The sequence below is a fragment of the Eriocheir sinensis genome, chromosome 11, assembly GCF_024679095.1.
Source record: "Eriocheir sinensis breed Jianghai 21 chromosome 11, ASM2467909v1, whole genome shotgun sequence".
NCBI classification, from domain to species: Eukaryota; Metazoa; Arthropoda; class Malacostraca; order Decapoda; family Varunidae; genus Eriocheir; species Eriocheir sinensis.
Genome location: NC_066519.1, coordinates 17,910,878 through 17,926,587, shown reverse-complemented (window position 1 = coordinate 17,926,587; position 15,710 = coordinate 17,910,878). Strand labels below are relative to the sequence as shown.

The window sequence follows — 15,710 nt, the reverse complement described above, 5'->3', positions numbered from 1 at the left end:
CCATCTCTCTTCCTCCCTTTTAGCTTGGCGCTCTTCCACCTCAAACTGGGTCCAGACTCGTGTGTTCTCCTCTCAAGAGTCCGCCAGGGGCCTTTAAGTAGCAAGGGTCCACATTTAACAGTATGGAAAACTCGCCTCTAAACCAGAAAGGAACGAGGAGGCGAAGAATAGGAGAAGCTTACGAGTTGGACCCAGAGGAAGAGGTGTTAGGTTGAGGGCCGGCTGTCTTGTTTCGATTTAAAGGGACGGGAGAAATTTAAAGGTCCTGGGAGTGTCTGTATGTGTGTGTGTGTGTGTGTGTGTGTGTGTTGGGTTGATGTCTGGCTTGTTTCGATTTTAAAGGTCTCAGTCCGTGTGTGTGTGTGTGTGTGTGTGTGTGTGTGTGTGTGTGTGTGTGTGTGTGTGTGTGTGATCAATGCCCGACATTTTGTGTGAGGACCAATTTTTACGAGGTCTAAAGAATGCCAGTTGCTATAAGATACTTCATGTTGTTTGTTATGCTCGATGTTAAAAAGAAGAATGTGGTGTTTGTGTTTGTGAGTGCTTGTCCTTGAAGTCTGTTTGTCCCGTTGTTTCATGTGTTTAGATTCCTTTGTGGCGCTGTAAGGCAAGGAGAATCCAGTGATCGATATTAGGGCATCACGGTTTCAAGGGGAGAGGGATTGAATTGCTTGGGATATGATATTGTGTAAAAGGCGGAGTCGTGATAACATTGCAGTCTATGATTCGCATTTTATAGGTTTTGAAATCGTATGAATGAGGATTTATTGGATTTCAAGAGGTACAATATATACTTTTTTTTATTTACTGCGAAATGAGAATAAGAATCATCCATATAGAGTTGTTCAGTGTGATTTAGAAGTGTTTAGGCATCTTTGACTGACTTAAGATACCATAGTTGAGTATTTAATGTATTTCTAATGATATAATTACACTTATTTGAGGTTTACCGCCATATTCTCGAGTTTTAGTGCAATAGTTTTTTCTTCATAAGCTTCCAGAGTGGTTTTGTAACATACATATCGTTTCAGAGGGTTTAAGATATCATAGACAGTTTCTTTAATGGATTTCAAAAGTTATATCTATGCTTCCTTTCCGCTTTCCGCCATAGGATCGTATTTGAGTACAGTCTTCATCCCTTCGAGAGGAATTCAAGGTTATTTAGTAGTCTTGAATCGTCTGAAAGGGATCCGAATTACCACGCACGAGGAGTCGATTTTAGAAGCTTCACTGATGCTTATTTTAGGGCTTCGAACTCAGCAGGCTTTTTTATTTGTTTGTTTGTTTGTTTCCCCTTTAGCTACTTCGTTTGTTTCGTGATCGCGTTTGAGTACGGTAATTTTAAGGGGTCGTCAGGGTGGGAATCGCAAGTCATTTTACAGTGTCGTTCTAGTGCTTGGAATACCGCTCGTGTGTGCAATTAATTTCAAAAGCTAAAACTTTACTTCTTTAGTGTTTAGATGCAATTATTTATTTAAAAGAGGAAGTTAGGGCTTTTTCTAGTCCCTGCAAGTCATTTTCCGTGTAGCATTTAAAGTAAAACGCATGTGTAAGTGTGTGTGTGTGGGGAGGGAAGGTGTGGGTAGGTGTGTGTGTGGGGGGGTGAATGGGGGGGTAGGTGTGTGTATGTGTGTGTGTGTGTGTGTGTGTGTGTGTGTGTGTGTGTGGACTGTCCAGCAGACGCGTAGAAGCCCGCTTTTGCGAAGGTCAGTGCCCATGCGAAATTCAGATGTGCAAAATGTCACACGCTCTCCGCCCTGTCCGTCTGTCTGATTTGAAGTTGAAAGAATAAAAGAAAGATAATGAGTAAAAAGAATGAGTTAAATAATAGATAGTTATATGAAGCTGGAAAACGAGAGAAACGATAATGAGTAAAAAGAATGAGTTAAATAATGGATAGTTATATGAAGCTGGAAAACGAGAGAGAAACGATAATGAGTAAAAAGAATGAGTTAAATAATGGATAGTTATATGAAGCTGGAAAACGAAGAAACAATAATGAGTAAAAAAATGAGTTAGATAATAGATAGTTATATGAAGCTGGAAAACGAGAGAAACGATAATGAGGAAAAAAAAAAGTTAAATAATGGATAGTTTTATGAAGCTGGAAAACGAAGAGAAACGATAATGAGTAAAAAAAAAAGTTAAATAATGGATAGTTATATGAAGCTGGAAAACGAGAGAAACGATAATGAGTAAAAAAATGAGTTAAATAATGGATAGTTTTATGAAGCTGGAAAACGAGAGAGAAACGATAATGAGTAAAAAAAAAATATTCAGTTTGTCCATCGAAAGTTAAATGAAGCTAGAAAAAAAGAAGATAAATTATGACTGAAAAATATGTCAAATAATAGTTAGTTAATTGAAGCTGGAAAATATGAGGGAAATAATGAGTAAAAAAATAATAAGTTGAATAATTATAAGTTAGAAAAATAATAAGGTTCTCAAATATACTCGATTCAGTTTTGATTTGAAGCTGAAAAAGAATGAAAATAATGAGAAAAAAAATATTAACTTGCATAATAAGTTAATTGAATGGTAAAGTTAATCAAATATACTCGTTTTTTAGTTTTTTTGTTATTTATTTAATCTTTTCTGTACTTCCAAAAATGACAATGAAAAAAAAAATATTGTCAAAAGCATCAAATATATATAGACCAGTTTTTGTTATTTATATATTTTTATTTCTTGTGCTTCCAAAAATGACAATGAAAAAAAAAAGAAGTATTGACAAAAATTCCAAAAACAAAAGCTCCCAAAACAGACACACGGACAAAAAAAAAAAAAAAAATAAATAAATAAATAAATAAATAAATAAAATAAAATAAAATAACAAAAAAATATATACTCGTGTCTATCATTTATTTTTCTTCGTCTTTTCCATACTTCCAAAAATGACAGTGAAAAAAAAATATTGACACGTAACGATAGAAACGAAAGCCCAAAACAGACACACGGACAAAAAATATAACAAAAAAAAAGAAAAGAATATACTCGTGTCTACATATCATTTATCTTTCTTCGTCTTTAACATGCTTCCAAAAATTATCATAAAAAAAAGTATTGACAAAAACGACACCAGAAACAAAAGCCGCAAACACACACACACACACACACACACACACACACGTACCAAAAAACAAAAAAAATGACAGACTAATTTCATCAACTCTATTTTTTCATTTTTAGTAAAGTCATTTATCACCATGCGTATATTTCTACTCTGCATGATGAAGCTCACACACACACACACACACACACACACACACGAGAGAGCAGATGACTTTGCTTGGTAGGTGTTGGTGTTGGTGGTGGTGATGGTGATGCTGATGGTGATGGTGGTGGTGATGGTGGTGATGGTGATAGTGGTGGTGGTGGTGGTGGTGTTGAGGGAGAGAAGAGGAAGGGAGAGGCAGGGAGGGAAGGAGGAAAGTGGGCAGGTGTGTGAGAGAGAGAGAGAGAGAGAGAGAGAGAGCATGGGTAAGGGCGCAGGTGTAACAAGGTGAGGGAAGGGAGAGAAGGGAGGGGAGGGAAGGGAGAGAAGGGAGGGGAGGAAAGGGAGGGAAGGGAGAGAAGGGTGAGGGAGGAGCTGATCGAAAACCCAGGTGTTCCAAAGAGGCGGAGGGAAGGGAGGGAAGGGAGATATGAAGGCAAGGGAGGTAAGGGGAGAGGGAGGGAGGGAGAGTATACCAGCCTCCCTTGGCACGCGTCACCATCACCCCTTCCCCCCTCCCCCCTGCCCCCCTTTTCTCTCCCCTCTCCCTCCCTCCCTCCCTCCCTCACTGCCCGGTCTTCCCGATCAATACATACACTGACCCAAGGGCGCCTCCCTCCTGCCCGCCTCTCTCTCTCTCTCTCTCTCTCTCTCTCTCTCTCTCTCTCTCTCTCTCTCTCTCTCTCTCTCTCTCTCTCTCTCTCTGTATATTTTTGTTTATCGATTTCTCTTCCTTCCTTGCATTCCATGTCCTACCACAAGCAATTACGTTTCTCTCTCTCTCTCTCTCTCTCTCTCTCTCTCTCTCTCTCTCTCTCTCTCTCTCTCTCTCTCTCTCCATTGTCTTATCTTCATTTTTTTTCTGTAATGGCTAATATTTTCCACTGTTGTGGATTCTCTCTCTCTCTCTCTCTCTCTCTCTCTCTCTCTCTCTCTCTCAAATCATCAAAAAATGCATAAGATAAAAAAGAAGAGGAAGAAAAAGAAAATCGATATATAACGAGAGAGAGAGAGAGAGAGAGAGAGAGAGAGAGAGAGAGAGAGAGAGAGAGAGAGAGAGAGAGAGAGAGAGAGAGAGAGTAATTTGATGCGTCGTCTCTTAATTTAGTGAAAGTGATGTTAATGATCCGGAAAGTGAGAGCAAGCTTTATTCATTTTTTTATTGAATTCAAACTGGTGTAGATTATTAATTCATATTCTGGGTTGGACGAGAAAGTGACATGTTCGTTTAGTGTGAAGCTGATAACGAGACACTCATTTTCACCTCTTTTATGTATGCTAAGATGAGGGAAGGTTAGAAGAGAGGAAAGTGAGTGAGATGAGAGAATGAGTGAAAATGAAAATGACTGTCTTGTGAAGATGATAACGAGACACTCATTTTCACCTCTTAAATGTATGCTGAGAAGAGGGAAGGTTAGAAGAGGAAAGTGAGATGAGATAGTGAGTGAAAATGAAAAGGACTGTCGGGTGAGAGAAATAATGTAAGGAAAATGGAGGAGAAAGTGACATACATTTAGTTAGAAGATGATAGCGGCTCATTTTCACCTGTCCAGTTTAGTTAGAAGAGAGGAAAGTGATTAAGATACGAGACAGAGAAAATGAAAATGACTGACGTGTGTGAGAGAGAAAAAAAGGAGCAATGAAAGTGACTGTGAGCTTTAGGAGAATGAAAGTGACACGGTGAGGACTAAAAATAAAAGAGGGAAAGTTTGAGAGATCAGTAACAAAGATAAGAGGGAAAAAATGACGCGTGTAAGAGAGAAAGTGAAGAAAGTGACATAAGTGTGAGTGTCAGGAGAATGAAAGTGACGTGGAGTTGAGAGAGAGAGGAGTGAAAGTGAGTTACATGGGATTAGACTGGAGAAAAAAATATATATCAAGAAAGGAAGAGCAAATGAAAGTGACAGAGAGGATTGAAAGTGAGTATCAGTGTGAGTGTCAGGAGAATGAAAGTGACCAGGATTAGACTGGAGAAAAAATACATAAAAAAGGGAAGAGCAAATGAAAGTGACTGAGAGGATTGAAAGTGAGTATCCAGGATCAAGCTGACCAAAAAATGACAAATATATAAAGGAAAAGAGCAAATGAAAGTGACAGAGAGGATTGAAAGTGAGTATGTAGGATCAAACTGACTTAAAAATGACAAATATCTAAAGGAAAAGAGCAAATGAAAGTGACAAATTAACAGAGTAAGCAAAAGGAAGTACAATGCAGCTCATGGTCAGGTAATGAAGGGAAAGTGACTCGTTGTAGAGGGAGGAAAGGATGGAGAGAAATCGTGTTATTGTGATTGAAGGTGAGGCTGAAGGTGAGCGTCGAAGGAAAAAATGATAAAGGGAGATATTTTGGGTGAGATAATGAGAGAAAATGATTCCTTGGTGATTAAAAGGAGAAATGAAAGTGACATTGCAGGGGGAGAGGAAACGAAAGTGATCAAGGGAGTGATTTGGGGGTCAGACAGTAGGGGGAAAATGACATAATAAAATAGTGACAGCGGTGTTAGGAGAGTGAAAGTGACTTGGCGAGGGAGAAAAGAAAGAGAAAAAGGGATAGTGAGATAGATACAAACTTACTCATTATTAGATGGGAAGTAAAAAAAATAAAAAAAGTGAAAGCGGGAATACCAGTGACTCACGCATGCTATGGGAGGCGTGAAGGTGACTCATATTCAGGTCTAAAAAGGGATAGTGAGATAGTGATACAAACTGACTCATTTATTAGAAGCGAAGTAAAAAAAATAGAAAGAAAGTGAAAGCGGGAATACCAGTGACTCACGCGTGCTATGGGAGGCGTGAAGGTGACTCATGTTCAGGTCTAAAAAGGGATAGTGAGATAGTGATACAAACTGACTCATTTATTAGAAGCGAAGTAAAAAAAATAAAAAGAAAGTGAAGGAGGGAATACCAGTGACTCACGCGTGCTATGGGAGGCGTGAAGGTGACTCATGTTCAGGTCTAAAAAGGGATAGTGAGATAGTGATACAAACTGACTCATTTATTAGAAGTGAAGTAAAAAAAATAAAAAGAAAGTGAAGGAGGGAATACCAGTGACTCACGCGTGCTATGGGAGGCGTGAAGGTGACTCATGTTCAGGTCTAAAAAGGGATAGTGAGATAGTGATACAACTGACTCATTTATTAGAAGTGAAGTAAAAAAAATAAAAAGAAAGTGAAGGAGGGAATACCAGTGACTCACGCGTGCTATGGGAGGCGTGAAGGTGACTCATGTTCAGGTCTAAAAAGGGATAGTGAGATAATGATACAAACTAATTATTACGTAGAAGCGAAGTAAAAAAAAAAAAAGAAAGTGAAGGAGGGAAGACCAGTGACTCACGCGTGCTATGGGAGGCGTGAAGGTGACTCATATTCAGGTGACTCACGAGGGTGACTCTTCTAGGTTCCGTCTCACACAGTCATCGAGGTCGACAGGGGCCAGGATGACTGCAAAACCACCTTCATTGTAAGTGTACAGTCATCGTTAGTACTCCTGTTAGTATGAGTTTGTTTTGATTTGGTTTTGTTGATTTTTTTGTGATATTGTTTTTATTTATTTTTTGTTTTGTTTTTTTGGGGGGTGATTTTTGGCCCATGCGTTTGCTTCGTTTTCTTTTTTTCTTTTTTTTTCTTTTTTTTATCTGCTTTCGTTTTGTTTGTTTTCCTCTCGTTTTTTTTTGCGTTTTTTTATTACTCTTCGTTTGTTTGTTTTCTTTTTGTTTTTTTTCGCCCCCCCTCATTTTTGTATACATTCATTAACGCCATTTTCTTATTTACATGTCGTTATTTTCGTTCGTGGGTTAAAAATATCGTTTACTTATTGCGTTTGTTACTACTACTACTACTACTACTACTACTACTACTACTACTACTACTACTACTACTGCTACTACATCTTACTTGCACACATTATTATTACCATTACTATTATTATTATTATTATTATTATTATTATTATTATTATTATTATTATTATTATTATTATTATTATTGCTGTTGTGATTGTTGTCCTGGATGTCATTAGTATAGCTGTAGTGTCCTTAATAGTCCACTAATTACCACGCACACCAACAATCGACATCAATTATACATATCATTAAACAGACCGGAAAAGATCAAGGTGGAATCGAACTCTATGTCACGTTAATACTTTTTTTTTTCTTTTTTTTCTTCTTCATCGTAAGGTTACCTTAACACGTGAATTTGGAGATCTGAATGTTGTTGTTATTTTCGTTGTTGCTTTGTGTTGGTGGAGTGAAAAAAAATAAATAAAATAATGTGACTAACAGGAGCAACGTAAAGAGTAATGGGAAAGAAAATTAAAAAGAAATATGGATTGATGGATTCTAATTTGTATACTGAAAGGGATTTTTTTTTTTAATTAGGGTTACGAAAGAAGGATTAGTGTGAAAAGTGAAAATGAATATGAAGAAAAGAAAGAGAAAGTGAAGGTAAGAATTGAAGGAAATATAGATTGAGCAATTAAAGATAAATGAATAGATTTTTTCTGCGTATTTTTGGTTCACTTATCCGCTTAAAAAAATATGAGTATTACTGAAAAAAAAAAAAAAACTTAAAAAATAGGTGTGATATTACCTGTGAAAAATTACACTAGCAGAAAAAATGTATGAAGAGTAGTGAAAAAAAATAAAAATATGAGAAATAAGTCTGAAGTGAGGAGTGAAAAATGTTACAAAAGATGAAGGAATGTTGAAGTAATGACTGTTAGATGAGACGTGATTTTTTATTGTCAGAATCTTGCATAACAATGATGAGTGGAAAGTCAGTGGCACGTAGTTTCTTTGTTTAAGTGGAAGCTAGTGGAGGAAGGAGAAAAAAAAAAGACGTGAAGGAAGGAGTAAGAACGAACACATAATAAACACAAAACAAAATAAACGAACACAAAATAAACAAAATAAACACAAAAAAAAACGTGAAGGGAGGCATAAGAACGAACACAAATAGAAAACTAAGGAAGATTGAGGAGTTAGATAAAATAGGACTGAAGGAATAAAAGGAAGGAAGGAAGGAAGGGAAAGAAGGAAAAGAAGGAAGGAAGGAAAGGAAGGAAGGAAGGAAGGAATGGAAGGAAGGAAAGGAAGGAAGGAAGGAAGGAAAGAAAGGAAGGAAGGAAAGGAAGGAAGGAAGGAAGGAAGGAGAGAAAGGGAGAAAGGTACAAAGGAATGGAAGGAAGGAAGGAAAAAGTAGCGGTCTATACATAACCAGAAGAAGGAAAAAAAAAAAACACGAGGGGAAGAGCAAGAACATACACTTTTAAATAATGGGAAAAAGATTAAGAAGAAAAGTATCGGAAACTAGAACTGTAGGAAAATAATGAACGAGGATACAAAATTAGACAAAAATAAAAGATTGAGAAAGCAACCCAAAAAGGAAGCGCTCTGTACATAACTTGAAGAAAAACACTTGACAAGAATAAGTAGGCAAAGATGAAGAAGAAAATGACGGAAATAAGACAAGGAAGAAAGAAAACGAGAAGACCAAAAAAAGCAAGAAAGAAAAACTTGAAAACATAAATGAAAAAAAGGGAACCGATTTAGAGATAATTAGACTGAAAAAAAAATAACGAAGAAAAAAAAAAAGAGAAGCCATGATTGAGAAAAATAACGGAAATAAGATCAAAGGAAAAAAAATAACAGACGGTTCCCCCAAAAAAACATAAAAAAAGAAAGCGGCCTATACATAACCTTTTAGGGCTTGGCAGCGTGCCCTTATAGGATAAAAATAATATATGGAGAGGCACGAATGTGAGGGGCTTTTCCATGACGTCTTGTGAGGGAAAGGAGGAGGAGGAGGAGGAGGAGAGGAGGAGGAGGAGGAGGAGAAATCGGTGTTTATGGTGATGATTGTATTCGTGAAGAGAAAGAGAAGAGGAAAAGAAGAGAAGGAGGGGGAGAAGAGTGGAGAGAGAAGAGAAGTCGGTGGTTATAGTGATGATTGTATTGGTGAAGAGAAAGAGAAGAGGAAAATAAGAGGAGATAGAGGAGAGAGAAGAGGAGAAGTCGTTGGTTATGGTGATGATTGCATTTGTGAAGAGAGAAAGAAGAGGAAAAGAAGGAGGAGGGGGAGGAGAGTTAAGAGAGAAGAGGAGAAATCAGTGGTTATGGTTGTGATTTTGGTGGAGAAGAGAAGAAGAGGAGGAGGATAGAGAGAAAGAGAGAGGGAGAATGACTCAATAGTGGTGGTAATGGTGACTTTGTTTATAGTGAAGAGAAGAGAGAAGGAAGAGGAGAAAGGATAGGAAGAGGAAATATAAGTGGTGATTGTGATGGAAAAGAGAAAAAGGAGTAGAGGGGAAAAAAATGAGATACCAGTAGTAGGGATCAAAGAATAAGAATAAAGGAGAAAAAGGAGGAGGAGGAGGAGGAAAGAGAGAATGAAAAGAGAAGGGAGGAGAAGTTTTTTTATTATTATTATCGCGGTGATGATGTGGATAGAGTAATGAAGATGAGAGAAGATGACTCAGAACTATTGTATATATTTTTTGGTTTTGAAAGTGATGAAAACAATACAATGAGAACAAGAGAATGAACACACACACACACACACACACACACACACACACACACACACACACACACACACACACACACACACACACACACACACACACACACACACACACACACACACACACACACACACACACACACACACAATAAAAAAACGCCATACTGAATACATTACTTCCTAAAAAAAATAGATACAAAAAATGCGCTTTCACGTTCTTCATTTCTAAGCTACAACTACTACTACTACTACTACTACTACTACTACTACTACTACTACTACTACTATACTACTACTACTACTATCATTCTCCCCTTTGTTTAACCTATACTAACACTACAATCACCTCTTCTAATCTCTTTTCCTTCTCGTCGCCTATAAAAAGGTAAAATCAGTAGAGACTCGCCTTTTACATACACAAACAGAATCAGTAACACAAGTTTAACCTCGCCTTCTTTGCCTCTTATCTCCTTTATGTCTAATCTTAATCAACACTACAATCTCATCCACTTCTAATCTCTCTAACTCACTTTCGTCGCCTCAACAGAAAGGTAATATCAGCTTGGATTCGCTTCTTAAACACACTCAACACAACTCAGTCAATCTTTTCCTCTTTGTATCCATCTCCCTCTTATCTCAACCAACACTACAGTCTTTTTTCTCTTCTAAACTCTCTCTTCTCGTCGCCTACAGGAAGGGTGGGATTCTCTTACACACACGAAGCATTTTAATAACACTACTTTTTATATCCTCTTAAACAACAGAACACTAATCATAACTCTTTTATTTGTCTCACTGTAACCAGCGAAACACTAATCTCAGCCTCTCCTAATCTCAAATCTCCTTCTCGTCGCCCACAGGAAGGGTACATCAGCGGGGACTCGCCTCACCCCGTCTACCTGGTGTCTAGTGTCGGGGGGGTCGCTGCCGCCACCTCGGGGAACTCCACTCCGTCCCACGAAGTCAAGGTGGAGGAGGAGGACCCGCTGGACGACACCAACTCCTTCTCCGACGACCCCATCTCCGGCCTGGGCGACAACGATGACGGCTCCATGGTGAGTGTGTGTGTGTGTGTGTGGTGGGGGGGGGGGGGGTCCCTTTGGATGTTTGTTTATGTACTTCCCTTCCTTTCCTTCCCTTATACTTCGTCTTTCCCTTTCCTTCCCTTCTATTCGCTTTGTTTTGGTTAGGTTAGGTTAGGTTAGGTTAAGTTTCTTCCCTTTGCTATGCTCAATCTTTCCCTTCCCTTCTCTTATACTTCGTCTTTCCCTTTCCTTCCCTTCTATTCGCTTTGTTTTGGTTAGGTTAGGTTAGGTTAGGTTAAGTTTCTTCCCTTTTCTATGCTTAATTCTTTCCCTTCCCTTCCCTTCCCTTATATTCCATCTCTTTCTCTTCCCTCCCCTTCCATTCTCTTCCGTTCTGTTCCCTTCCCTTCGCTTCTATTCCCTTAGGTTAGGTTAGGTTTTTTCCCTCTCCTCTTTACCTAATCTTTCCATTCCCCATATACCTTTCCCCTCCCTTCTATTCCCTTCCCTCTCCTTCCCTTCCCTTCTGTTCCCTTCCCTCTCCTTCCTTTCCCTTCCCTCTCCTATTCCCTTCCCTTCCCTTCTATTCCCTCCCTCTCCCTTCCTTTCCCTTCCCTTTTATTCCCTTCCCTCTCCTTCCTTTCCCTTCCCTTCTATTCCCTTCCCTCTTCTTCCTTTCCTTTCCCTTCTATTCCCTTCCCTCTCCTCCCTTTCCCTTCCCTTCTATGCCCTTCCCTTCCCTTCCCTTCTATTCCTTTCCCTTCCCTTCCTTTCCCTTCCCTTCTGTGTCCTCTTCCCTTCCCTTCCCTTCTCATATCAAATCTTTCCCTTATCTATATTTTATCGCTTCCTTCCCTTCTCTTATCTACCATTTCCTCTGCTTTCTCTTCCCCTCCCTTTCCTACCCCGACCTTTCCATTGTTTTTCTATTCAGTTTTATCTCCCCCTCCCTTCCTTTCCCTCCCTTCCCCTTCCGATATCTTCCCTATCTGTGTATGTGTGTGTGTTGGTGTGTTGGGTGTTTGTGAAGGGGTGTAGGGGTGTGTGTGTTTGTTTGTGTATGTGTTGGGTGATGGGTTCGTGTTTTTTTTTCCTGGTTTTCGAAGTATCTGGGACCTTTTTTTTCTTTCTTTTCTTTACTTTTTTTGCACTTGGGTTGGGTATGTTTTGTTTTCTTTTGTTTGTTTGTTGGTGAGCACTTTTTCCCATTTATATTTCTCATTTCTTCGTTTTTTCCCCATTGACTTATTTTCATGCATTTAATATTTTCTTTTCTACGTATATATATATTTTCATCTCTTTCGTTTTTTTCCTTATTCTTTTCCACTTAATTTTTCTTCCCTGTCTATCTATTTCCATATCTTTTGTTTCTTTACGCTGTTCCATTTCATTATTCTCTCTCTCTCTCTCTCTCTCTCTCTCTCTCTCTCTCTCTCTCTCTCTCTCTCTCTCTCTCTCTCTCTCTCAATCCATTTCTTTCGTTTTCTTCATTATTTTTTTCCTTTTCTCTCTATCTCTTTCATTTCCCTTTATTCTTTTCCACCTACAACATATTTTCTTCCCTCACTGTCTGTACATCTATCTATCTATCCCTCTATCTATCAATCTATATCTGTCTATCTTCTATCGCACTGGGTCTCGTACGTAGCATAAGACTGTTCCCCTAGATCACCGTAGGCTGGAGTCACTGTCTCGGCCCCGGGAGTGTTCCTGTGCGGGGCTGCGTCGGGGCGTGGTAAGTGTGACACGGGGGAGATGTGGCGCGGAAGAATAGCTTTATGGAGCCAGATCAGATCTCCCTCCACCCCCTTTCCTCCCCCATTCCTTCCCTCCATCCCCTCTTCCTCCTCTTCCTTTCCTCCCCCATTCCTTCCCTCCATCCCCTCTTCCTCCTCTTCCTTTCCTCCCCCATTCCTTCCCTCCATCCCCTCTTCCTCCTCTCTTCCTTTCCTCCCCCATTCCTTCCCTCCATCCCCTCTTCCTCCTCTTCCTTTCCTCCCCCATTCCTTCCCTCCATCCCCTCTTCCTCCTCTTCCTTTCCTCCCTCCATCCCCTCTTCCTCCTCTTCCTTTCCTCCCCCATTCCTTACCTCCATCCCCTCTTCCTCCTCTTCCTTTCCTCCCCCATTCCTTCCCTCCATCCCCTCTTCCTCCTCTTCCTTTCCTCCCCCATTCCTTCCCTCCATCCCCTCTTCCTCCTCTTCCTTTCCTCCACCCATTCTTCCATCCCTTCCCTCCTTCCTCTCTTCTCTCCAGTGTTTTCTTCCTCCTCTCCTTTCTTTATCCTTTCCTTTCTATCTCCATCTTTCTATTTATGCTTCGTTTTGGTGTTGTTTTGTCCTTCATTCACCTCCTTCCTTATATATTCTTTTTTTTTCATCCTTTCATCCATTATTTTGTTTTTTCTTCTTCCTCTTTTCTCTCCTCTGTTATCTCTTTCTCCTCCATCTTTCCTCTTTATTTTTCTACTTCTAATCTTCGTTTTGGTACATGATTTTCCTTTCTCTGTTCACCTCCTTTTTCTTGTTTATCTTTTCCTTTCATCTTTATCACCATTTTTCCTTTTTTCTTTCTTTTTTCCTTTTATCTTTTCCTATTTTCCTCATTGATACTTTTTTCCTCCCTCTACTTATATATTTTTTTCTCTTTCTGTCTTTGGTCACTTCTAGATCCTTCCTTTCTTTTTTATCTCCTCCTCCTCCTCCTCCTCCTCCTCCTCCTCCTCCTCCTCTTCCTCCTCCTCCTCCTCCCCCACTTGTGACCTATCGTAAAGTTCATTCGTGTAAGATTTAACTCTGCGGGAATTGGATTCTCTCTCTCTCTCTCTCTCTCTCTCTCTCTCTCTCTCTCTCTCTCTCTCTCTCTCTCTCTCTCTCTCTCTCTCTCTCTCTCTCTCTCTCTCTCTCTCTCTCTCTCTCTCTCTCTCTCTCTCTCTCTCTCTCTCTCTCTCTCTCTCTCTCTCTCTCTCTCTCAAACTCATCCCTCATCCCTCCTCCCTCATTCCCCATCCTTCCCCCTCCCCTCCCCCCTCCCCTACCTGCATGTTTTGCCTGGTAACTGGTAGCATCAACATCATCATCAGCATCCCAAACAGCAGAAGCAACAGCAGCAGGAGCAGGAACAGAGCGAAGCATGGGTGATGGTTTTAATAATGAGAGAAACTTATTGATTAATCCGTATGTCTATTTTAGTGTATGGTTTTATTTTCTTTTTTTCTTTGCCTTCCTCTAATGTTACTTTCTGGGACTACATTTTTTTTCTTTCTACGATTCTTTTACTTCTTCTTTTTACTTTGTTTACGTTTTTTTACATTTCTGGTCTTTACTTCTTTTTACTTTTGTTTTTCTTCTATTTTGTTTGTTTGAGTACTTTTTTTCCATTTCTATCTCTTATTTCTTCGTTTTTCTTTGATTCTTTTCCGTTCAGTTATTTTGCTTCCTCATGGTTTTTTCTATCTCCATTTAGCGTATATGTTTATTTTTTCCTTCCTTTAATATCACTCAATTTCTATCTCGTATTTCTTCCCTCCCGTTCCCTCTTTCTAATCTTTGCCTTCCCTTCCCTCACATCCATCTGTTTCTCTTCCATTTGCTTCCTTTTTCTCTATTTCCATTAACCGAGAGAGCCCGGGTTCGATTCCCGGGCGGAGTGGAAAAATTTGGACGGCTTTTCCGATACTCTACGTCCCTTATCACCCAGCAGTGAATGGGTACCAGGTATTAAACGGGGGTTGTGTCCCGTCTCCTGGGATCTGTTCCCTTCTCCTATAATTCCTTCCCCTTCTGTCTCTCTCGGCATATGACCACAGATGTTGGGCCGACTAAACGAAACTTTCCAAACTTTCCCTTTCCCTCTTTCTAATCTTTTCCTTCCCTTTCCCATATATTCCATTTCTTTCTCTTCCCTTCCACTTCCTTCTTTCAAATCTTTTCCTTCCCTTCCCATATGTTTCATCTCTTCCCTCCCCTTCCCTCTTTCTAATCTTTTCCTTCCCTTCCCTTATATTCCATTTCTTTCTCTTCCCTTCCACTTCCTTCTTTCAAATCTTTTCCTTCCCTTTCCATATGTTTCATCTCTTCCCTCCCCTTCCCTCTTTCTAAACTTTTCCTTCCCTTCCCTTATATTCCATTTTTTCTTCCCTCTTCTTCTCTTCCATTTGCTTCCTCTTTTTCTCTGTCTCCATTTATTTTTTCCTTCCTCTAATATAACTCAATGGTTCCTTTAATATATCACTTTCCCCTACAGCTTTTTATATACCCTTAACAATAACCAGTATTCTCATCATTACCATGTAGAACTTTTAATAACAGTAACATTAGGATAAGATACAACATGGCATTTATATTAGACTCATTATTATTATAACTTTTCATACTAATCTGCAAGGTAATCCAAAATAACCACAATTAATAACTAACTTGAGGTCATTAACTTTTTTTAGGCTGCCATTTAACTTTCTGTCTGAGCCTCGCAGTATTTTGTTCACTAACTGCCCATTGGACCTTCAGCTAGTTAGGAAGCTTGTTAGTGGTGTCCTGCTGGCTGACTAACCCCCCCGCGCGCCGCCACGAGAGAGAGAGAGAGAGAGAGAGAGAGAGAGAGAGAGAGAGAGAGAGAGAGAGAGAGAGAGAGAGAGAGAGAGAGATTGGTTGATTGATTGACTAAAACTTTTATTATCAAAGGGTATCCACATTATGTGAAAAAAGACGAGAGAGAGAGAGAGAGAGAGAGAGAGAGAGAGAGAGAGAGAGAGAGAGAGAGAGAGAGAGAGAGAGAGAGAGAGAGAGAGAGAGAGAGAGGCCTAGGAACATATGAATTTAACCCTAGAGCTTATACATTAAACCAAAAAAACAAAAAAGAGGAGCAAAAAAAATGTATATTGAATCCTAAGACTTTTACATTGGGATAAAAAAATAAAAAATTAAAGAGAAAGAATAAAAAAAAAAATGAAA

General features: G+C 39.3%; 1 protein-coding gene across 7 annotated transcripts in view; it reads left to right on the top strand.

Annotated features, from left to right (window-relative positions):
• The window catches only part of LOC126996962 (nascent polypeptide-associated complex subunit alpha, muscle-specific form-like), a 43,972-nt gene that overhangs the window by 19,832 nt on the left and 8,430 nt on the right, over positions 1-15,710 (top strand). For 6 of the 7 annotated variants that reach the window (XM_050857918.1, XM_050857924.1, XM_050857923.1 and 3 more), the window contains exons 3-4: positions 6,610-6,672; positions 10,595-10,789. In XM_050857918.1, the coding sequence (XP_050713875.1) occupies positions 6,610-6,672; positions 10,595-10,789 (258 nt within the window). The remainder of the gene's footprint in view (positions 1-6,609; positions 6,673-10,594; positions 10,790-15,710) is intronic. The other variant, XM_050857920.1, reaches the window with a different exon arrangement.